Source organism: Salvelinus fontinalis, chromosome 7, assembly GCF_029448725.1.
Source record: "Salvelinus fontinalis isolate EN_2023a chromosome 7, ASM2944872v1, whole genome shotgun sequence".
Classification (NCBI taxonomy): Eukaryota; Metazoa; Chordata; class Actinopteri; order Salmoniformes; family Salmonidae; genus Salvelinus; species Salvelinus fontinalis.
This window is the reverse complement of record NC_074671.1, coordinates 20,921,475-20,944,296: the sequence shown is the minus strand read 5'-3', so window position 1 is coordinate 20,944,296 and position 22,822 is coordinate 20,921,475. Positions and strand designations below refer to the sequence as shown.

Here is a 22,822-nt window from a genome sequence, read left to right as displayed (position 1 = left end):
TCCAGTAAGTCTTTATATGTTGCTGGACAGAGGAGTATGCTCCAGTAAGTCTTTATATGTTGCTGGGCAGAGGAGTATGCTCCAGTAAGTCTTTATATGTTGTTGGACAGAGGAGTATGCTCCAGTAAGTCTTTATATGTTGCTGGACAGAGGAGTATGCTCCAGTAAGTCTTTATATGTTGCTGGACAGAGGAGTATGCTCCAGTAAGTCTTTATATGTTGTTGGACAGAGGAGTATGCTCCAGTAAGTCTTTATATGTTGCTGGACAGAGGAGTATGCTCCAGTAAGTCTTTATATGTTGCTGGACAGAGGAGTATGCTCCAGTAAGTCTTTATATGTTGTTGGACAGAGGAGTATGCTCCAGTAAGTCTTTATATGTTGCTGGACAGAGGAGTATGCTCCAGTAAGTCTTTATATGTTGCTGGACAGAGGAGTATGCTCCAGTAAGTCTTTATATGTTGTTGGACAGAGGAGTATGCTCCAGTAAGTCTTCATGTGTTGGACAGAGTAGTATGCTCCAGTAAGTCTTTATATGTTGTTGGACAGAAGAGCATGCTCCAGTAAGTCTTTATGTGTTGGACAAAGGAGTATGCTCCAGTAAGTCTTTATATGTTGTTGGACAGAAGAGCATGCTCCAGTAAGTCTTTATGTGTTGGACAAAGGAGTATGCTCCAGTAAGTCTTCATGTGTTGGACAGAGTAGTATGCTCCAGTAAGTCTTTATATGTTGTTGGACAGAGGAGTATGCTCCAGTAAGTATTTGTGTTGTTGGACAGAGGAGTATGCTCCAGTAAGTCTTTATATGTTGCTGGATAGAGGAGTATGCTCCAGTAAGTCTTTATATGTTGCTGGACAGAGGAGTATGCTCCAGTAAGTCTTTATATGTTGCTGGGCAGAGGAGTATGCTCCAGTAAGTCTTTATATGTTGTTGGACAGAGGAGTATGCTCCAGTAAGTCTTTATATGTTGCTGGACAGAGGAGTATGCTCCAGTAAGTCTTTATATGTTGTTGGACAGAGGAGTATGCTCCAGTAAGTCTTTATATGTTGTTGGACAGAGGAGTATGCTCCAGTAAGTCTTTATATGTTGCTGGACAGAGGAGTATGCTCCAGTAAGTCTTTATATGTTGCTGGACAGAGGAGTATGCTCCAGTAAGTCTTTATATGTTGTTGGACAGAGGAGTATGCTCCAGTAAGTCTTTATATGTTGCTGGACAGAGGAGTATGCTCCAGTAAGTCTTTATATGTTGCTGGACAGAGGAGTATGCTCCAGTAAGTCTTTATATGTTGTTGGACAGAGGAGTATGCTCCAGTAAGTCTTTATATGTTGTTGGACAGAGGAGTATGCTCCAGTAAGTCTTTATATGTTGTTGGACAGAGGAGTATGCTCCAGTAAGGATCTCTTACTCAGTTTCTGGAGGTCTGTAGACTGTCACTCCAATTGCAATGAACCTACCCTTCTACCCTGTTGTGATGAATCTTGCTGGAACTGGTATTGAATTAGCACTCTCTCTTTCATTTAGTATAGATTAGAAGATCACAATGCACGAGTGAAATACTCTAGACTCTGGAACAATAGACTGGAACAATTGATGAAATGTCTACTTGAGGCTCTGGGTCAACTATACAGATCCTATAGATGGGTTGGCTGACAACGCGCATCGTTGGGGCTGAAAGCCGTGTGATGTTATGATTCTGAACGGTCAGATAACTAACAACAATGACAAAAAGCTGCAATGTGGGGAATCTTAGGGCTCGTTTCAGCTAGTTCTTGATACCAGCAACATAACAATGTATTTGAGAGACAACAATTGCTCATTGTGCACAGTTATGTTTTCAATAAACATTTGGAGACGAAATATACTTTACATGTTGTCAACAATCTAAGCCAACCCCTTCTGTTTTGCCGCTAAACAACCAACCCGGCTATGGAACCTTCCTGCAAAGATATTAGAAACGGAGGAGATAAGAATCTCAGCGGGAAATGTATGGAGAAACGTATAACGCTCTGCCCAGCAGTTTCCACATATCACGTTGTCATGCTGCGGTTGCTAAGCTAATCGTCACGCAATACTTTCTAAAATTCAGGTTATGAGTCAAGAAGGGAATTACTCTTTTCACGGTGCAATGCTGAAGTAACTTTTTTGTAGCAGGTTAGGAGTACTTACGCAGCAGTACGTAATCCTTACAAGTAAACCTGCTATTTGACTTAATGTAAGGTTGAGCTTCTTGTTCACGTAATTCGTTCTCATGTAGTGTTTTTGTGCTAGCTCCCAATTAACTCCTTGGAGAGATCTCCTGTCGGAGTGTACCCAGAATGCACCACGCAGCCCATTGACGATAGAGGGGCAACGTAGTTTCTCATCTCCTTAAAAGTATCACTCATCTTCCAATTGACCCTTTGCTAAGCCCCCCTTGGGTTACTATTGCAACCTAAGAGAACAAGTCACCCTTCTAACCACTGGCAAAATCCACTCCCAATGATCTCAAACTGTAATGAAACAAGCAGGGAGCAGGTCTCGAACCCTCGACCTTCTAGCCCGAAGTCCAGCGCTATCGACTGTGCCGCAAAAGCATGCTCGTGCGGCAGAGTCGATTTCCGCGCTTATAAACCCAGGGTCGTTATACACTACTCCCTCCTTTCAAAGAACGCTAGCTTGCGACTCTACGTCTTACAGGAACGCGCTCACCGGCCAAGCTGTCCGCACTGTCGTTGATGCAAGGTCCGTTCACTTCTGACACCAATGTAATGGAACAGGCAGGGAGCAGGTCTCGAACCCTCGACTTTCTAGCCCGAGGTCCGCCGCGCTATCGACTGTGCCGCAAAAGCATGCTCAAGCGGCAGAGTCGATTTCCGCTCTTATAAACCCAGGGTCGTTACAATACACAATTAAACACAGACAACCCCTAGCTAAATCAGGAAACTCTTGGATATGTTGTGGTGGACTGTCATTGGAATTGCTTCACGGGAACCTGCTAAAATTATGTTTGTAGTGTGGCTAGCCAGTGTCAGTATGTAGTCAAAGCTAGCTACAACTACTTTCGGAGTAAACTAGTCCTCTCAAATCCTTTTCGGATGACGACAGCAGATGGGAGTTGTATTAATAACATGGCTAACTTAGCTAGCTAACGTATATTAAGTGGCTAGCTAGCTAGCTAGCTTTAGCAACGTTTGATGGTCAATGATAATGTCTGAGCTAGCAAACCATGTAACAAATGTATCATTTCAGATTCGAAAATACTCCCAACAGGCTCTGCATTTTAGGAATCACAGTAGCAAGTACTCCTGATGCACTGTTCAATTATTTAGCCATTAAAAAAGAAATAATTAAGAAAACGCTTTCATGTGTTTCAAACATGAACTTGAACTTGTCTGAGGTGTCGGACTTGACAACAGTTGCTATCCATTGGAGCTCTACGATTGGTTGGCCAAAATTCTGGGCCGGGGCTAAGCAAAGGGTCCATTGGCCCATTATAATGTCCATGTTCTGATCTCACAAATAAATCACTGTTGGGAGCATATCAGTTGCGGACATTGTTTCATATTTTTCAGTATTCTCAGTTCTCTCTTGACACTTGTGAAGAGCTCTTTAAAGAGGCCAATTTCAAGTCGCATAAGAAAGTACAAAAATGCATGACAGTAGTATTTCAAGTGCTTATGTTCATAAACTCTCTTTCTCTCGCATTCCTTCTCTCGCTGCCTCTAAACTCAACATGCAGTCAAACGTCAACGATTACTCACTGCCGCAGTAGCAAAACTTCTGTCATAAATGTCTCATCAGCGGTGTCACTGATGTCACAATTCTCTCTTCAGTTCCAGGAACTCGAGTGCTGGCCACCGGAGGGGCTTCTTCTAACAAGGACATTCTGCAGGTTGGTGGTGTTGATAACCGTCTCATGTTTTTATAAACTCTCTTTGTGGCTTTTTCTATCCCCTACAAAGGGTTTATTTATAACCCCTGTTTTTCAAAGTCGCTACTGTGTGGTTTGGATCAAAACACACACACACACACACACACACACACACACACACACACACACACACACACACACACACAGTAGCTGATTACAGTATGTGTGCTGTCCTCAGGTCGTGGCGTGAAGCTAATGCCATCTGACTGCCATGTCTCCTGCAGGGCCACACAGCTGTGTTTGAGGCCTTGTGATTCGCTATAAATGTACGCCGACCCCGGCTGACCTCTCTCTCCATACATTAGGCCCTGTGTGTGTGCTCTCATGGCCCCTTTGTTGTGCTCAGCCCAGCACGCCCCATGCATTTACAATGTGCTCCCCCTCAAGCAAGACACTTGGCTACAGTCCCTTCACTATATTTGTGTGGGTGTTGTGGGCGGCATGCTCCGTTTCAATGATATTGACATGATGCAGTATTGGAAATGGAGCCATTAGAATGCGTTGCCATGCCAAGCCCCTGTGGAACAGACATTTGTTATGTATTCATATTCTCTCTGTGATGATGTTGTTACATGTTAGAAATATGTTGATGCTACAGATGTTTTGTTTGCCGTCTAATTATTTTTTTATTACAAAGCATAATGTTGTATCGCTTCACGCCTTAACAAGGTTATTCCCTGATGAGTGGCAAGGTAATGAAATTAGAGCGCTGCAAAATTGTGTATGTTTTACACTCTAAGTGAGTGGAAATGGAATCAATCGGCCTCAAAACAGGAAACAATAACCATGAGGAAACTGTATGCTCTTTTGTTTAGTTTCTTGTTCAAGTGAAATGGATGAAAAGGATAGCCTTCTATCCTCTCTGCAGTGTTTAGAAATCTTATTTAAGCCACCACTAACCTGTGTAAATACAGATACAATCAACAGTATTTTCTTCATAGAATTCAGTTCAGGTATGTGTCATTAGACATTGCTTTCTATATTACGGACAGTGACTCATACAATGTAACATTTGCAGACAGTAACATTTCCAATAACATGCGGTCCCATTCTTCTTCTCTCCATACTCAGGTGCTATCTGACGTGTTCGATGCTCCCGTGTACACCATTGACGTGGCCAACTCTGCCTGTCTAGGCTGTGGCTACAGGGCCCTGCAGGGTGAGTAAGACTGACGTAGACAGAGTTTCTCCAACGCTGGCCCCGGAGAGCTGCAATACTGGGTGTGCAGGTTTTTGTTCCAGCCCAGCACCAATACCCCTGCTTTAAATCATCAACTAATCTTGGTCTTTGGTCTGAACCATAATAGCGGATTCAGCTGGTGTTACTGCAGGGCTAGAACAAAAGACTGCGCTTGCAGTAGCTCTCCAGGACCGGAGTTGAAGAACGCTGCTATATGAACCCTTATGGAGATACATGTACAGAGTGACTCATGCTGTTATTCAATATCATTTCCTGCCTACTTTGTTCCTTTGGTATATTAGCATTCTTTTGTGGTCAGCCGATTCCTCCAACTGATGGAGTTTAGAGGACACCCATGTTGGATATGTTTATGCTGGTTTCGCCATTAAAAGGATGTCCAGTAATTCACTCACATGTTCATCTGGAAGTGTACTAATTTAAGACAAATTAAAACATTTTCCTCAGTGAATTCTCTTGAACTTTGACACTTCAAAGGCTTAAGCCAGCATGGAACCGGCAGACAGAAAAGATCAAGCGGTTGATAATTCTAAGAGCAGATTTTTTTGCAGCATCAAATAATCTGAAGAAGTCTTTGCTTCTAAGTGTAAAATAAACATTTTTGGCATTTCAAACACTAGACAGGGCTATATCATAGAAGCTGCATTCAAACAGTAAGACAAATGTGTGAATTTCATTGAATATTTGGATTGATATTATGTTTGTGCAGCTGACATGTTTTGTCATAATAATCAATTGATTAGTCTGATTCATGGGGATTTTTGGGCATGAATTTTGTCATCTGGAAGTTTGATCAATGAGATCGATTGGCTCTCAAAGCCCCATTATCATAAAGATGAAATGGTATTTCCTCCCCCAAAATCGAATATATGTACAGTAGCAGACCTGGGTTCAAATAATATTTGTTGTTTCAAATATACTAGCTGTGCTTGATTGAGCTCACCTGAGGAAATGGACCCAATGGAATAGTCCCAAAAGTCCAAACCCCGCCCATCTGGCACTCCAGGCAGGCTCAATCAAATACTCAACGTAGATTAAAGACAACAAGTACAGCAGGAAAGAGAAAGGACAGTCAACACTTAGTAATCCTTTGTCAGTTGGTCACAGCATTTAACTGTCAGCAAGAGGAATTTAATGTCTTAGCATTTAATAAATGGTATTGAATTGATGGTTTTTTAGAGATTAGCACTCTTAAATTAGGCTTTAATTGTTATTTTATTATGCATACTTGTTTTGCGGTCTCACCTTTCACCAATGTTTTCCCGGTTTCCATAAACACTGCTTATGCGCCTCGAATGCCTTTTCATGGAAGTCAAAACTCGCAAGTGGAATCCATCCGCTTGGTTGTGTTCCCTTCCATTGTGTGAGTGTGTTTTTCTCAGAACGTTAATGTATAATCATGCATTCACATAGATCAGCAATTATACTTAATGAAAACCTAATAATGTTTCAACCAGACTTGGATGGGTTGTATTATTATTCGTTTTTTCCAATACTTTTGAGTTTTTTGTTCAAAAGAGGACATTGTATTCTTTTTTTGTACTCCCTGACGAAGGCCATGCAGCCGAAACGCGTCGGATTTTTTAAAACTTTGTTTCTATTGAACATGCCATACTAATGAAGGCATTTTAATTAATTATATGAAGAGTGCCTTGGTCCTCCTTTCTTTTTGATGACCAATTCACCCCTTCTACCAAAGAGCACCTTCTGTCTACCAAAATGTACTATTGTGTACCTTAGTAGCGCTTCCCTTCCTCCTCTTTTTACTTTGAGTTTTTGATTGAGTCTTTGATTGAGTCTGCCTAGAGTGTCGGATGGGCAGGGTTTGTACTTTTAAGATGATTCCATTGGTTCGGTCATGCCAGGCAAGCTTAATCAAGCGCAGCTAAAGTACAAAAGAAAGTGAATACCATCTGAACCCAGGTGTGGTTTCAATGTACCAATCCACAGTGTGAGGCAATTACAACACTGCTCAAAGATCTAGCTCGTGTTACAATGGCCAAAACACGAAACAATTCAGCACTGAAGGCTTGAATCTCCTCATTAGCGATACTCTATATAAAGATTATGAATGAGGGAGGAAGATATGACTTATGAGTAGCTTAGAGGCAGAGAGACAAAACAGTATAACAAAGCCTGAGAGATGTACGGCATGTGTTTGATTAATCAGGCCGTTTGCTTCACCACCAGTCTAATCATTAGATCTTGTCATAAGTTGCTCATAAAAAAAGAATGCCTGCGGAGATGATGTTGACGAGAGCTCATCTCTTTACACTGTTAATTAAACAATAAAGAATGAAGTGTCTCCTCCCCTCCCCCACTTCGGAAACACCAGGCCCTGCGCAACGCAATACATGGTCTGGGGGGGAACAGAGAAAGAGACCCTGTTCTAGGTCCTACGACGACAACCAAAGTCCATTTTCATTACATGCAGTGCTCAGTTTGAATCGCTTGTCATTGTTTATTATATTCCAGAGGCGGGAAGCAGGGCGGGGGTGGGGGGGCTGAATCTGGGGGAGAAGGGTTGGGTCGAGCAGGTTGGGGGGGGGTAATGTGCTTCTCCAGTGTAATTTCTATGCTGAGTGATCTCATTAATATTAGTATTTCTGTCATGTTTTAGGGTGACAGGGGAGACAGTTCCTGTACGTTGTTGACAGGCCCGGGCTTTTTGGCCTCATTTTAGATTCTTCGCCAGGGACTGAGGCTTAGAAACAAACCAATAAATACGTCTCTAAAATGTAGCCCGGATGGAACCTGACTTCATTCAATAAGTCTGCCAAGACCAATTGCCTCCTTGTCTTCGGGACGGTTGAAATGAAGCACTCTGTCTTTTTTGGCAGAAACACATGCGAGTGCACACACACACACACACACACACAAATGAAGCCTATCGAGCGGGGAAAGGAATTGTTCTATGCCGTGTTTTGGCTTGAGTCAAATGTTGGATGTCGTGCCACAGTTTCTCAGCCATGGCTCACTAGGTACAGCTAAGTAAATACATGGATTTTTGATTACCAGCCTATGAGTGAACTGGGTCTGGGGCTTGGATAAGTAGCACTTAAGCACAGCAGGCCTTCATAATTCTTGCATAAATGTCATGTGACTTGCAACATAAATATTGATTTAACGAAGCATTCTCCCCAATTTTCATTGACCCACTTAGCCATCCATGTTGAATCATGTAAACTAACTGATGTAGAATATTGCTATATAATGTATGATGCATACAATGTCCCATAAAATACACCACAGCAATACTTCCATCTTGCCTTCCTTACTTAACTACAAACGTCAACATATTTGACTTACGTATTTGGTGTTTTTACTTTCATAAGTGACATATTATTTGGAGATTGCGTTGTCAGATCTGAGCTGAAAATGTCAGTTTCAATGATGGAAGCGAAAATAAATTGAGTCTGGAAAGCCACAGTGATTGTGGCATTGTTCTACACAGCCTAGATCCCGATACGTTAAAACAATATCCCTGCACCCAATAACCTGGCGTCAAATGTCAAGAGCATTCAGAGTCAACAGATATCGTAGAGACAAGCTATTCGACTCCTGCAGAAAAGGTCAGCGGTGCCGTAATGTCTTACGCAAGCGACCGCTGACATCGTGACCAATTTAGACCCGAAGCCTTTCTTCCTTACACCTTCACTGAACTTAAACACTAACTATAGAGCTTCTTCTCTTCACAGTGTCCTTCAGAAACACTGAACTTAAACACTAACTATACAGCTTCTCTTCAAACAGTGTCCTTCAGAAACACTGATCTTAAACACTTTACAACTTATCGTCACAGTGTCCTTCAGAAACACTGAGCTTAAACACTTTACACCTTCTCGTCACACAGTATCCTTCAGAAACACTGAGCTTAAACACTGAGCTTGGGCTCCCGAGTGGCGCAGCGGTCTAAGGCACTGCATCTTAGTGCTAGAGGCATCACTACAGACCCTGGTTCGATTCCATGCTGTATCACAATCGTCCGTGATTGGGAATCCCAAAGGGCGGCGCACAATTGGCCCAGCGTCGTCCGGGTTAGGGTTTGGCCGGGGTAGGCCGTCATTGTAAATAAGAATTAGTTCTTAACTGTTAAATAAAGGTTAAAAAACAACAAACAAAAAACACTAACGCTTCTTCACACAGCGTCCTTCAGAAACACTGAGCTTAAACACTTTACAGCTTCTCTTCAGTGTCCTTCAGAAACACTGAGCTTAAACACTATACAGCTTCTCTTCAGTGTCCTTCATAAACACTGAGCTTAAACACTATACAGCTTCTCTTCACACAGTGTCCTTCAGAAACACTGAGCTTAAACACTATACAGCTTCTCTTCACACAGTGTCCTTCAGAAACACTGAGCTTAAACACTATACAGCTTCTCTTCAGTGTCCTTCAGAAACACTGAGCTTAAACACTATACAGCTTCTCTTCACACAGTGTCCTTCATAAACACTGAGCTTAAACACTATACAGCTTCTCTTCACACAGTGTCCTTCAGAAACACTTTACAGTTTCTCTTCACACAGTGTCCTTCAGAAACACTGAGCTTAAACACTTTACAGCTTCTCTTCACACAGTGTCCTTCAGAAACACTTTACAGTTTCTCTTCACACAGTGTCCTTCAGAAACACTGAGCTTAAACACTTTACAGCTTCTCTTCACACAGTGTCCTTCAGAAACACTTTACAGCTTCTCTTCAGTGTCCTTCAGAAACACTGAGCTTGCAATCATATTACAAGCTTGTGTTAAACTCTCTACAACAGAGCTTTCTTAGTGTCCAACAATCTTTCTCTGCCCTACAAAATAAAGGTAATGTGGTTCGGTAAGAAGAATCCCCCCCTCTCCCCACCGTTGTACTACCTCTGAGGGTTTAGAGCTTGAGGTAGTCAGTCACCTTATACAAGTACTTGGGAGTATAACTAGTACACTGTATTTTTCTCAGCACATATCCAAGCTGCAGGCTAAAGTTAAATCTAGACTTGGTTTCCTCCAACATAATCTCTTCTCTTTCACCCCAGCTGCCAAACAAACCCTGATTCAGATGACCACCCTACCCATGCTAGATTAAGGAGACGTAATTCATAGATCGGTAGGTAAGGGTGCTCTCGAAGAGCTAGATGTTCTTTACCATTCTGCCATTAGATTTGCCACCAATGATCCTTATAGGACACATCACTGCACTCTATACTCCTCTGTAAACTGGTCATCTCTGTATACTCGGCGCAAGACCCACTGGTTGATGTTTATTTATAAGACCCTCTTAGGCCTCACTCTCCCCTGTCTGAGATACCTACTGCAGCCCTCATCCTCCACATACAACACCTGTTCTGCCAGTCACATTCTGTTAAAGGTCCCCAAAGCACACACATCCCTGGGTCGCTTCTCTTTTCAGTTCGCGGCTCCTAGCGACTAGAACGAGCTGCACAAAGCACTAAAACTGGACAGTTTTATCTCCATCTCTACATTCAAAGACTCAATCATGGACACTCTTACTGACAGTTGTGGCTGCTTCGCCTGATGTATTGTTGTCTCTACCTTCTTGCCCTTTGTGCTGTTGTCTGTGCCTAACAATGTTTGTGCTGCTACCATATTGTGCTGCTGACATGTAGTGTCACTACCGTGTTGTTGTCATGTTGTGTTGCTACCATGCTGTGTTGTCGTCTTAGGTCTCTCTTTATGTAGTGTGTCTCGTGATCTGTTTTTGGTTCAACATTTACATTTTTTATAAAAAGCCCCTGTCACCGCAGGAGGCCTTTTGCCTCTTGGTAGGCCATCATTGTAAATAAGAATTTGTTCTTAGTTGACTTGCCTCGTTAAATATAGGCAACAAATATTAATAAAAGTACATGTGGTTGAAGCGACCTAACCTTTTCCTTGATGATTCCCTATTGATGTTTTAGCATTTATACGAAACTATCTATCATGACACAAGGCGAGAACCAGATGCAGATGGTTGGAGTCTTACAATATTTATTAATCCAATAGGGATTAGCAAGAGACTTGTTGTGGACAGGCAAAAGGGTCAAAACCAGGTCAGAGTTTAAAAGGTACCGAAGGGCAGGCAGAATCAAGGTCAGGCCAGGCAGGATGATCAGGCAGGCGGGAAAGAAGTCTAGAGTCAGGCAGGGGTCAAAACCAGGAGGACTATCAAAAAGAGAATAGCAAAAGGAGTATGGGAAAAACACGCTGGATGACTTGACTAACATACAAGACAAACTGGCACAGAGAGAAAGGAAACACAGGGATAAATACAATGGGGAAATCAAGCGACACCTGGAGGGGGTGGAGACAATAACGAGGACATGTGAAATTGATCCGGGTGTGACACTATCTGTTTTTACTTTGGCATTTGAAATGTAATTCTCATTTTTCGGATGTGGATGCAATATATCCCACCTCCTAGAATAAATGTTTCCATACATACGATTACACACACACACACAAAAAAGCACACACAATATACATACATGTGCGGTGGTTTTGGATGTGTTGGACCACAGAGTGAAAGAAAAGCAGCCAACAAGTGCTCAGCATATGTGGCAACACTGTTTTGGTTAATACATGATTCCATGTGTTATTTCATAGTTTTGATGTCTTCACTATTATTCTACAATGTAGAACATTTAGAAATAAAGAAAAACCCTTGAATGAGTAGGTGTGTCCAAACTTTTGACTGGTACTGTACATCCAGTTGAAATCGGGAGTTTACATACACTATATAATGGTTGGAATCATTAAAACTTGTTTTTCAACCACTCCACAAATTTCTTGTTAACAAACTATAGTTTTGGCAAGTCGGTTAGGTCATCTACTTTGTGCATGACACAAGTCATTTTTCCAACAATTGTTTACAGGCAGATTATTTCACTTATAAAATTCACTGTATATACAGTTGAAGTCGGAAGTTTACATACACCTTAGCCAAATACATTTAAGTTTACATACACTCAATTAGTATTTGGTAGCATTACCTGTAAATTGTTTAACTTGGGTCAAACATTTCAGCCTTCCACAAGCTTCCAACAAAAAGTTGTGTGAATTTTGGCCCATTCATCCTGACAGAGTTGTTGTAACTGAGTCAGGTTTGTAGGCCTCCTTGCTCGCACACGCTTTTTCAGTTCTGCCCACTAATTTTCTATAGGATTGAGGTCAGGGCTTTGGGATGGCCACTCCAATACCTTGACTTTGTTGTCCATTTTGCCACAACTTTGGAAGTATGCTTGAGGTCATTGTCCATTTGGAAGACCCATTTGCGACCAAGCTTGTCTCTTGTGCTTGTCTCATGTGCTCTCTGACGATTGGCATGACTGTGGCTATCCGGTCTTGCCTTGCCGTGACATGCTCTATAACACTAGTATACGGGGTGGATTGGTGCTCCCAGGTTTCCCGGGCGATGTCTAAGATTCCCTGGGGGTGCCTCCCATATACCAGCTCAAAGTGGGAAAACCCCAGCAAGGCTTGGGGAACCTCTCTTAATGGCAAACATCAGATTAGCCAACATGCAATCCTAGTTTTTCCCATCCTTATCGATTACCTTCCTGAGCATTGACTTCAGGGTGCAGGTGAAACTCTCAACTAGCCTGTCCGTCTGAGGATGGTAAACCGATGTCCTCAACTGTTTCATCTGCCACAATTTACAAAGGTCTGCCATAAGGCGGGACATAAAGGGGGTTCCCTGGTCAGTAAGGCTCTCCTTTGGAACCCCTACCCTGTTGAACAGGAGCACTAATTCCATGGCAATATTTTTGGAAGCCATCGTCCGAAGGGGAATGGCTTCTGGGTAGTGAGTGGCATAATCTAGAATGACCAGAATGTATTGGTGCCTTCTGGCGGATTTGGGTAGTGGGCCCACTATATCCATTGCTATCCTCTCAAATGGCGTTTCGATTATTGGGAAAGGCGCTAGCGGGCTTCTAACAGCTGGTCGGGGAGCTGGTAACTGGCACTCCGGGCACTCTCCACATTGCCAAGCCACTTCAGCCTGTATTCCTGGCCAGTAAAACCTCCTTACAATCCAGTCTCAGGTTTTATCGATACCAAGTTATCCACCCAGAATGTGCCCATGAGCTAGATCCAGTACTGTCCTCTGGTACCGGGTTGGGACCAACAACTGTTCCACCACATCAACCCCTATTTTTGACACTCTGTACACCAAACCCTTTTTCATGATGAAGTGGGGAAAACTATTAGGCATCGTCCCAACATTTATGGGAGTACCATCTATGACCTGTACATCTGCTCTGGCTTGCTGCAGGGTTGGATCCTGGTTTTGGGCCGTCCCTCCTTTGGGTATTTGCAGCTGGTAACTGAGCCCCAATTTGGTCCGCTATTCCCTTTTGGCCTTCTCTAAACTCCCAGGTGTTTCTCTCTTGTTCCTCTCTGAGCTGCTGGTTGGTGTGGTGCTGGGCCTGTAATGTGTCCTGATACATTCGCATTTTATCCTGGTGAGCTATTTGTTGAGCTCTAGTTGCCTCTTGTTGGGCGGCCACCGCTTGTAACAGGGCCTGTATGGCTCCCTCCATACTCATTTTCCCAGAGCAATCTGTCCTAACCAAACAAAGCCACAAAAAAAAGCCTGACTCCCCTTTGGAGTGCTAACTGAACATTTTTTCCCTCTACCTAACCAGCGGTATGGTTAGTCCATATGCCCGCATTCTCCACCACGTGTGACAAACCTCTTCAAGATAAGGAGAATTTGTCACAAATTAAGCGGGAAACTGTCACCAAAATCACCCGAAGAATGAGAGGACTTTCGAACGGGACAGTACCTGTGTGTTTGCTTCTCTGTACTGGTCCACGCAGGCCGCAGGTGAGGTTAAGGGATAGCAGGGTTCAGTACACAAATCGGGTTCTCGGTAGGTCCAGGTCCAAACGCCAACAGGTAAGTCCAAACAGTCTAGCTCATACACGGTAAATCCAGATGATATATATATATCGTCTCTTTCTCCTTGGTTCACAGATCCTTCCAGCCCTTCCTCTCTCTCTCTTCCTGGTGTGTCTTGACCCCTTATCTGTGGGTCGGCCCCACCTTCTGAGCATTCCCCTTGCTTCTGGGAATTGTAGTTTTGGCTGTCGGCCATTTTGTGATCTGTAGTTCTGATCGGGATGGCCATTTTAGTGAGAGGCCAGAGCCTGTTTATTAGTTCTGCTCTCACATATCTGCCATTTATCACTCGACCCCCTTCTTTGCCACATTAGTATTACATGTTTAATATCCAACGGATAAATACAGTATCTATTATGTACCCATTTTCAGCAATTCTTTGCCATAGGTTTTTTTTTACCTAGGTGATACACATTGTATTGTGATGTACCCCTTTTCAACGATTGGTTGCCATTTGACTAACTTTTTACACAGTGGTATTTGATGTTTTTTGGTAAACTGAATCCACTTTTTGTTTGCCAGGACTTGTTGCTGAATCAGGTGTGTCCTTCGCTGAGGCGGTGAGAAAAGCCCCAGAACCCCAGCTAGCAGTGACCCCAACTCCTGGAGCTGACAAGGTACAGCAGCACAACCCAATACAGCTCAGCAGCTCTCTCACTCTTTCCTTCTCATTCTCTCTACCTCTCTCTGGTTGTGATCAGCATTTATTCATATTGTGAATCTGTGTCTAAATAGGGCCTCTTGCATATACAGTGGCAAGAAAAAGTATGTGAACCCTTTGGAATTACCTGGACTTCTGCATAATTAGTCATACAATTTGATCTGATCTAAGTCACAACAATAGACAAACACAGTCTGCTTAAACTAATAACACACAAACAATTATACTTTTTCATGTCTTTATTGAACACACTGTGGAAACATTCACAGTGCAGGGTGGGAAAAGTTTGTGATCCCTTGGTTTTAATAACTGGTTGACCCTACTTTGGCAGCAATAACCTCAACTAAAGGTTTTCTGTAGTTGCGGATCAGACTTGCACAATGGTCAGGAGAAATTTTGGACCATTCTTCTTAACAAAACTGTTTCAGTTCAGCAATATTCTTGGGATGTCTGGTGTGAACCACTCTCTTGACGTCATGCCACAGCATCTCAATCGGGTTGAGGTTAGGACTCAACCCGATTGAGTCCTAACCTCTGGGCCACTCCAGAAGGCATATTTCTTCTGTTGAAGCCATTCTGTTGTTGATTTACTTCTGTGTTTTGGGTCGTTGTCCTGTTGTATCACCCAACTTCTGTTGAGCTTCAATTGGAGGACAGATAGCCTTACATTCTCCTGCAAAATGTCCTGATAAACTTGGGAATTCATTTTTCCGTCGATGATAGCAAGCTGTCCAGGCCCTGAGGTAGCAAAACAGGTCCAAACCATGATGCTCCCTTCACCATACGTTGCAGTTGGGATGAGGTCTTGATGTTGTTGTGTGGTCCTTCCTTCCTTCCACAACTCAACTTTAGTTTAATTTGTCCACAGAATATTTTGCCAGTAGCGCTATGGAACATCCAGATGCTCTTTTGCGAACTTCAGATGTGCAGTAATGTTTTTTTAGACAGCAGTGGCTTCTTCTGTGGTGTCCTCCCTTGAACACCATTCTTGTTTTGTGTTTTATGTATCGTAGACTCGTCAACAGAGGTTTTAGAATGTTCCAGAGATTTCTTTAAGTCTTTAGCTGACACTCTAAGATTCTTCTTAACCTCATTGAGCATTCTGCGCTGTGCTCTTGCAGTCATCTTTGCAGGATGGCCACTCCTAGGGAGAGTAGCAACAGTGCTGAACTTTCTCCATTTATCGACAATTTGTCTTGCAGTGGACTGATGAACATCAAGGCTTTTAGAGATACTTTTGTAAACCTTTCCAGCTTTATGCAAGTCAACAATTCTTAATCTTGGGTCTTCTGAGATCTCTTTTGTTCGAGGCATGGTTCACATCAGGCAATGCTTCTTGTGAATAGCAAACAAACATTTTGTGAGTGTTTTTTATAGGGCAGGGCAGCTCTAACCAACATCTCCAATCTCGTCTCAATGATTGTACTCCAGGTTAGCTGACTCCTGACTCCATTTAGCATTTGGAGAAGTCATTAGCCTAGGGGTTCACATACTTTTTCCAACCTATGCTGTGAATGTTTAAATTATGTATTCAATAGACAGAAATACAATAATTTGTGCGTTATTAGTTTAGGCACACTGTGTTTGTGTGTTAGATGAAGATCAGATCTAATTTTATTTCCAATTCATGCAGAAATCCAGATAATTCCAAATGGTTCACATACTTTTTCTTGCCACTGTGAGTAATACTTTGTGAAGGCATTTCAATAAGTTTTCCAAATGGATCACATACTATTTTAAGGTAAGGCATGGGAATGAGGGATACATATGCTAAGGAACTAGCTGTCTGTGCCTCAAAGGCAATGGCTCCAGGTCTACATTTTCTGTACAACATTTCTTTGATCGCCTCTTTGATCTTTCTGAATGGTTTTAATGTGCCGCTGTTGGCTCAGGGCAGACAGCTTGGATGTAACATGCCGCCTAAACATTACTGTTAAGTAGCACCGACAGGATTGGCAAAGTGCTTAGCAATGTGACCAATGAAATCACAGTGTCCTAGTGAAGTGACCAATGAAATCACTGTGTTGTAATGACCTGACCAATGAAATCACAGTGTCTTCGCCATATCCCGGCCTACCTCAAATGTCAAAGAGCTCTACTGTTTAACAGTGGCAGCGTCACAGGGGAAAATAACGATTGTGTGAGTGACGGCTATGACTACAAGACGCTTTTTTAGCCACTGAACTCTCCCCTCAGTCTCCAGACTTATCGGCTGCCGAATAGCCTACTTTTATGAGTCACTGCTTCTTCATTAAATGCTTCATCCCCCTTTGGTGAAGTGATTGTAAAAGTGAATTACATGCCATCCACTCTGACCGGTGGTAGAAATACATGGGGGTCACGCAGGGACAGACGGTGGTTTGCTATCTAAATGGAGCCAGAAACTTTAGGTGTGTGTGTGTGTGTGTGTGTGTGTGTGTGTGTGTGTGTGTGTGTGTGTGTGTGTGTGTGTGTGTGTGTGTGTGTGTGAGAAAGAGAGACTTTTACAGAAGGAGATTAATGGATGAGGGAAAAGCTCAGTTCTAGTTAAAATACATGTTATTTAGCACAAATAGGCCAATAAGGAGCTGTGTGAAATTGAAGTGACATTTCTGGGAATTAGTGGGCGAGGCAGCCATTGTGAGCATTTGTAAGAGATGCAGCCAATGCTGCCGCCGACAGTGGACTAATCAAGCGGCATCTTTGATAAAACACAGCGAGGTAATTGGAGTTTGGCGTACGGGGTCGGTGACTCTGCGTCACTGTAAACGGCCACTGCTGGGCTGCTAGTATGTGCAAATGGAGGCTTGAGCGATGTCGTTAACCCTGTAGAGTCTAAGCTGGGGAGAATTGTTTCATGACGGTCATACCAAGGATCATTCAGCTATTTGATTTAGAATTTTAGGACCCCTTTAGGTATCCCCCAAAAAAGAACAGATGAATGAATAACAGACTAATTCATAGAAAAACAGATAGTTACAGTTGAAGTCGGAAGTTTACATACACTTAGGTTGGAGTCATTAAAACTTGTTTTTCAACCACTCCACAAATGTCTTGTTAACAAGACAAGTCGGTTAGGGCATCTACTTTATGCATGACATTTTTCCAACAATTGTTTAGAGACAGATTATTTCACTTATAATTCATTATATCACAATTCCAGTGGGTCTGAAGACTGTGCCTTTAAACAGCTTAGAAAATTCCAGAAAATGATGTCATGGCTTTAGAAGCTTCTGATAGGCTAATTGACATCATTTGAGTCAATTGGAGGTGTACCTGTGGATGTATTTCAAGGCCTACCTTCAAACTGAGTGGATCTTTGCTTGACATCATGGGAAAATCAAAAGAAATCAGCCAATACCTCAGAAAAAAAATTGTTGACCTCAAGTCTGGTTCATCCTTGGGAGCAATTTTCAAAAGTCTGAAGGTACCACGTTCATCTGTACAAACAATATTACGCTAGTGTAAACACCATGGGACCCCACAGCCATCTGTCTCCTAGAGATGAACGTACTTTGGTGCGAAAAGTGCAAATTAATCCCAGAACAACAGCAAAGGACCCTGTGAAGATGCTGGAGGAAACAGGTACAAAAGTATCTATATCCACAGTAAAACGAGTCCTATATTGATATAACCTGAAAGGCCGCTCAGCAAGGAAGAAGCCACTGCTCCAAAATCGCCATGTAAAAGCCAGACTACGGTTTGCAACTGCGCATGGGGACAAAGATTGTACTTTTTCCTCTGGTCTGATGAAACAAAATAGAACTGTTTGGCCATAATGACCATTGTTATGTTTAGAGGAAAAAGGGGGCGGCTTTTAAACAATTTAAAGGCAATGCTACCAAATACTAATTGAGTGTATGTAAACTTCTGACCCACTGGGAATGTCAAAATAAATCATTCTCTCTACTAATGACATTTCACATTCTTAAAATAAAGTGGTGATCCTAAGACAGGGAATTTTTACTAGGATTAAATGTCAGGAATTGTGAAAACTGAGTTTAAATGTATTTGGATAAAGTGTATGTAAACTTCCGACTTCAATTGTAAGTTTTAGAGATATAAGAAAGATCAGGAAACTATTTGTATTTTTTTCACACATATTTACCCCCTTTTTTTAGGTACTAACTACTTACATATATACTTCCATTCATTTCTTTTTTTACTGGTACCGGGCGAGTCATGTGAGGCTTGTGGGCATCCTAGAGCAAAACCTTTCCATAGAGGGGTCATATTAGTGTGTAGGCCAAACAGTCCAGACACTACAGACGTTTTTGTGAGAAGACCGATTTTATGGATGTCTCATGGTCTGACAAATACCGCTGTATCTCGGCCACCTTCCAATGCAGATGCGTACGGCCACAATTGGCAGATGCGGTGGATTGATGCGCAGTCCATGCAAAAAAAATGATCTCTATCTTAAACTGACGAATTTTGATGGGAATATTTTTATTATGCTTATTCGATTTCCACGGGGCCACTGAAATTAACTCGAGGGTTAACTGAGGTATATAGGTTGATCTCCCCGTGTAGGAATGGCCATTTTTGACACAATTGTGTTTTCATGCTCTTATTGAGACCGTAATTTCTATACGAGGAAAATGTACTCACAAATCATCCTGCTTTACATTGTGAGAGCAGCTCACTCACTATTCACATTGCACAAGAGTTCATCATGTTTATTTGACATATGAGCATATCATAGGCATGGAAACCTATATATGTCTAGGACAAAACCATAAGGCCCAAGAGAGAACACATGCGCACATACTGTAGAGAGTTAGTGTGTGTGTGCTTGTGTGTGTATCTGTGCGTGCCTGAGTGCCTGTGCTTACAATTCATGAAGCACAGCAGGAGTGTGCCGAGGTGAACAAGTTCTTCCTATGAGGTGAAGGTATATAGCAGGCAGTACCCATTAGAAAAACCCAACGCACATATCTATAGATGACGTGCGTATATGTGTGTGTGTGTACAGTTCACAAAGCATTACACAGCAGCACAGTGTGCCGAGGGGAACAGGTTCCTCTGACGTGGAAGTAAGTTAAGTTGTGCTCTTTTAGCCTCTGTAAGGGCTTAATTATGGGATAAGGGATGTGGGACATGCACTGTAGGTCTAGTTAATTAACATTGTCTAGGCTTAAAAGAAGAGGATCCTGGGATGATTGACAGTTGTCACAATGTTTTGAAATGTACTGGTTTTGTACTCCTTAGTCCAGAAGTTAAGAAGCAACATCAACATTCAGGGTTGTAGTTATACGTACGGTGTCCATATTTGGACTTATTCAGAGTCACAAGAAGTTGGTGTCAAGAGTATGGTTGCACATTTTGGGGGATATTCAGAGGTGGAAACTTTCCGTAGGAGTTAACGGGAATATATGGGAATTAACGAGAATATATGGGAATTAATGCAAATATATGCAAATTAATATTAATACTTTTTAAATGTAGATGTTTTTTTCATTGGATATATTTACCATATCATATGGAGACAGAAACAAAAACATTTTACCTTATCATAGGTAGACATAATTACAAATTATTAAGTCCAACCAATAGAAATAAAATTAAAATAAATAGTTATGAATTGAACTTTAATTAAATGAGTTGACTCTTCACATGGGATGATTTCACTGAACAACAAAAGAAAGGGAATATCGAATGATCCCCAATGATCCATCACATCTCCCAAAAACGTTTTCAACATACATCTTTAAAATGATAGTCTACAAACTACAGCTTTGGTTGTCTTTCTCTCAGGCTTCCATGTCTTCTCCCTGGACCTCCTCAATGTCCACCTTTTGAACATCAGACTATGAGGCCTCATCTTCACTGTCACTTTCAAACCTTGTTGAGGATGGCTCGTTGTCAGGCTCAAAAATACTTAAATTTGCCCGGATGGGCCAATTTTTCAACCCTTGTATTGGTCAGCCTGTTCCGTGCTCTGGTGTGTGTGTTCCCAAACAAGGACCAGTTGTGCTCTGAGGCGGCTGATGTTGGTGGGATTTGGAGGATGATGGAGGCAACAAGGTAAAGAGCCTCAGATCCACAAAGTCCCTTCCTCCAGGTGGCTGATGAGATATGTTGGCACGACTGCCATATTGCATCTCCATCCCAAAGCCCTTGCTTGGAAGTTTTCTTCGCCAGACTGCCAAGAACCTTGCCCTTGTCCAGGCCAAGGTGACGAGACACAGTAGTGATGACACCATAGGACTTGTTGATCTCTGCACCAGACAGGATGCTCTTGCCAGCATACTTGGGGTCCAACATGTACACTGCGGCGTGTATGGGCTTCAGGCAGATGTCTTTTTGGTGTATTTCAGAACTGCAGTTTCCTCTGCTTGGAGCAACAGTGAAGTGGGCAGGCCAGTACGGATTTCTTCTCTTACATCTGCAAGCAGAATCTGAACATCAGACAGGATGGCATTGTCTCCCTCAATTAGTGTAATGGCTACTGCTATAGGTTTCAGGAGTTTCAGGCTGCTTACCACTCTCTCCCAAAATACATAATCCAGGAGGATCCTCTTGATGGGTCTGTCCATATTGATATGGCCATTTCTTGGAGAGACTCCTTCCCCTCCAGGAGACTGTCAAACATGATGACAACACCACCCCAACGGGAGTTGCTGGGCAGCTTCAATGTGGAGCTCTTATTCTTCTCACTTTGCTTGGTGAGGTAGATTGCTGCTATAACTTGATGACCCTTCACATACTTAACCATTTCCCTGGCTCTCTTGTAGAGTATATCCATTGTTTTCAGTGCCATGATGACCTTGAGGAGCAGATTCAATGCATGAGCAGCACAGCCAATGGGTGTGATGTGAGGGTAGGACTCCTCCACTTTAGATCAAGCAGCCTTCATGTTCGCAGAATTGTCTATCACCAGTGCAAATACCTTCTGTGGTCCAAGGTCATTGATGACTGCCCTCAGCTCATCTGTAATGTAGAGACCGGTGTGTCTGTTGTCCCTTGTGTCTGTGTTCTTGTGGAATACTGGTTGAGGGGTGGAGATGATGTAGTTTAATTATTCCTTGCCCACAAACATTTGACCACCCATCAGAGGTGATTGTAATAAGGTCTGCTTTCTCTATTATTTGCTTGACCTTCACTTGAACTCTGTTGAACTCTGCATCCAGCAAATGAGTAGATAAAGCATGTCTGGTTGGAGGGGTGTATGCTGGGCGAAGAACATTCAGAAATCTCTTCCAATACCCATTGCCAGTTGCATACACAGCTCGAGCAAGACATTCATCAGCATTTCTCTGACTGCGTTTCCTGTAAAGATTAGGAAATTTTTTTTTAAAAAAAACTACAAATACAATTCCATGTACAGATAAATAGTTAAGCAGTTAGATTAAACAACTCATTTGTAAGATAAGTTTTAAAATTAAATGTATGGAAACAGGTGAATTAACACTCCTCAGTTATCAGGCTCAAGCAAGCTAAAACCCACATGGTAGCAATAACTATCTAGAAGAAATTGTTAACAAGTTAGAAATTATATAAAAACACTTTGCTGTAAGCTACTATTTACTAGTTAACAAAAAAATAATGTCATATAAAATATATTCACCCCACCCAGTATTGTAATCAAAACTTACCAGAAAGCATGTAGTCCTCAGCTCAGACAGTGTAGTAGTGTGGGATCTATAGCATATCATTAGTGTGCAACATCTTAAGAATCAGCTGTACATGTGATGGAAGAGTGCATTGTAAATGTGATAGAAGAATGCACTGTGCATGCAGAGGGTTGCAATTCCATTGAATTGGGGATAGTTTAACCGAAATATACCACAATACCTAGAATTGCCTTATGTGTATCTCACAAAAGGTTCACTGTTAAAAGCTAACTTTTTTGATGAATTTAAGCAAAATTCCCCAAATTCCAGGGCTTTACTTCCCATGGAAAATTTACGAAAAAATTCTGGAAATTTGCCAGAAAGTTTCGACCCTTTGCAACCCTAGTCAAGAGTCTCGCTCCTTCTCAGTTATGTTTTTTGCAGCGTATTTGTTGGTTCTTCAAAAATATTTTGGCATAAAAGCCCTCTCCTAGCAGGTGTGTCCTTCAGAGCACAACAGATTGACAGTACTATTATGTCAACAATGGACCAGGTAGTGAGGAGAAGGGGGAAAAAAATGCTTTTAAAAGAGAGATGTTCCAAATGTGGGCTTAAACTTCAACCTTGATAA

At 42.2% G+C, this 22,822-nt stretch overlaps 1 protein-coding gene across 3 annotated transcripts in view; it reads left to right on the top strand.

The window, feature by feature from the left end:
* The window catches only part of xylb (xylulokinase homolog (H. influenzae)), a 133,117-nt gene that overhangs the window by 27,637 nt on the left and 82,658 nt on the right, over positions 1-22,822 (top strand). For all 3 annotated transcript variants that reach the window (XM_055928642.1, XM_055928641.1, XM_055928643.1), the window contains 3 exons: positions 3,813-3,871; positions 4,982-5,069; positions 14,518-14,612. In XM_055928642.1, coding sequence (XP_055784617.1) covers positions 3,813-3,871; positions 4,982-5,069; positions 14,518-14,612 — 242 coding nt within the window. The remainder of the gene's footprint in view (positions 1-3,812; positions 3,872-4,981; positions 5,070-14,517; positions 14,613-22,822) is intronic.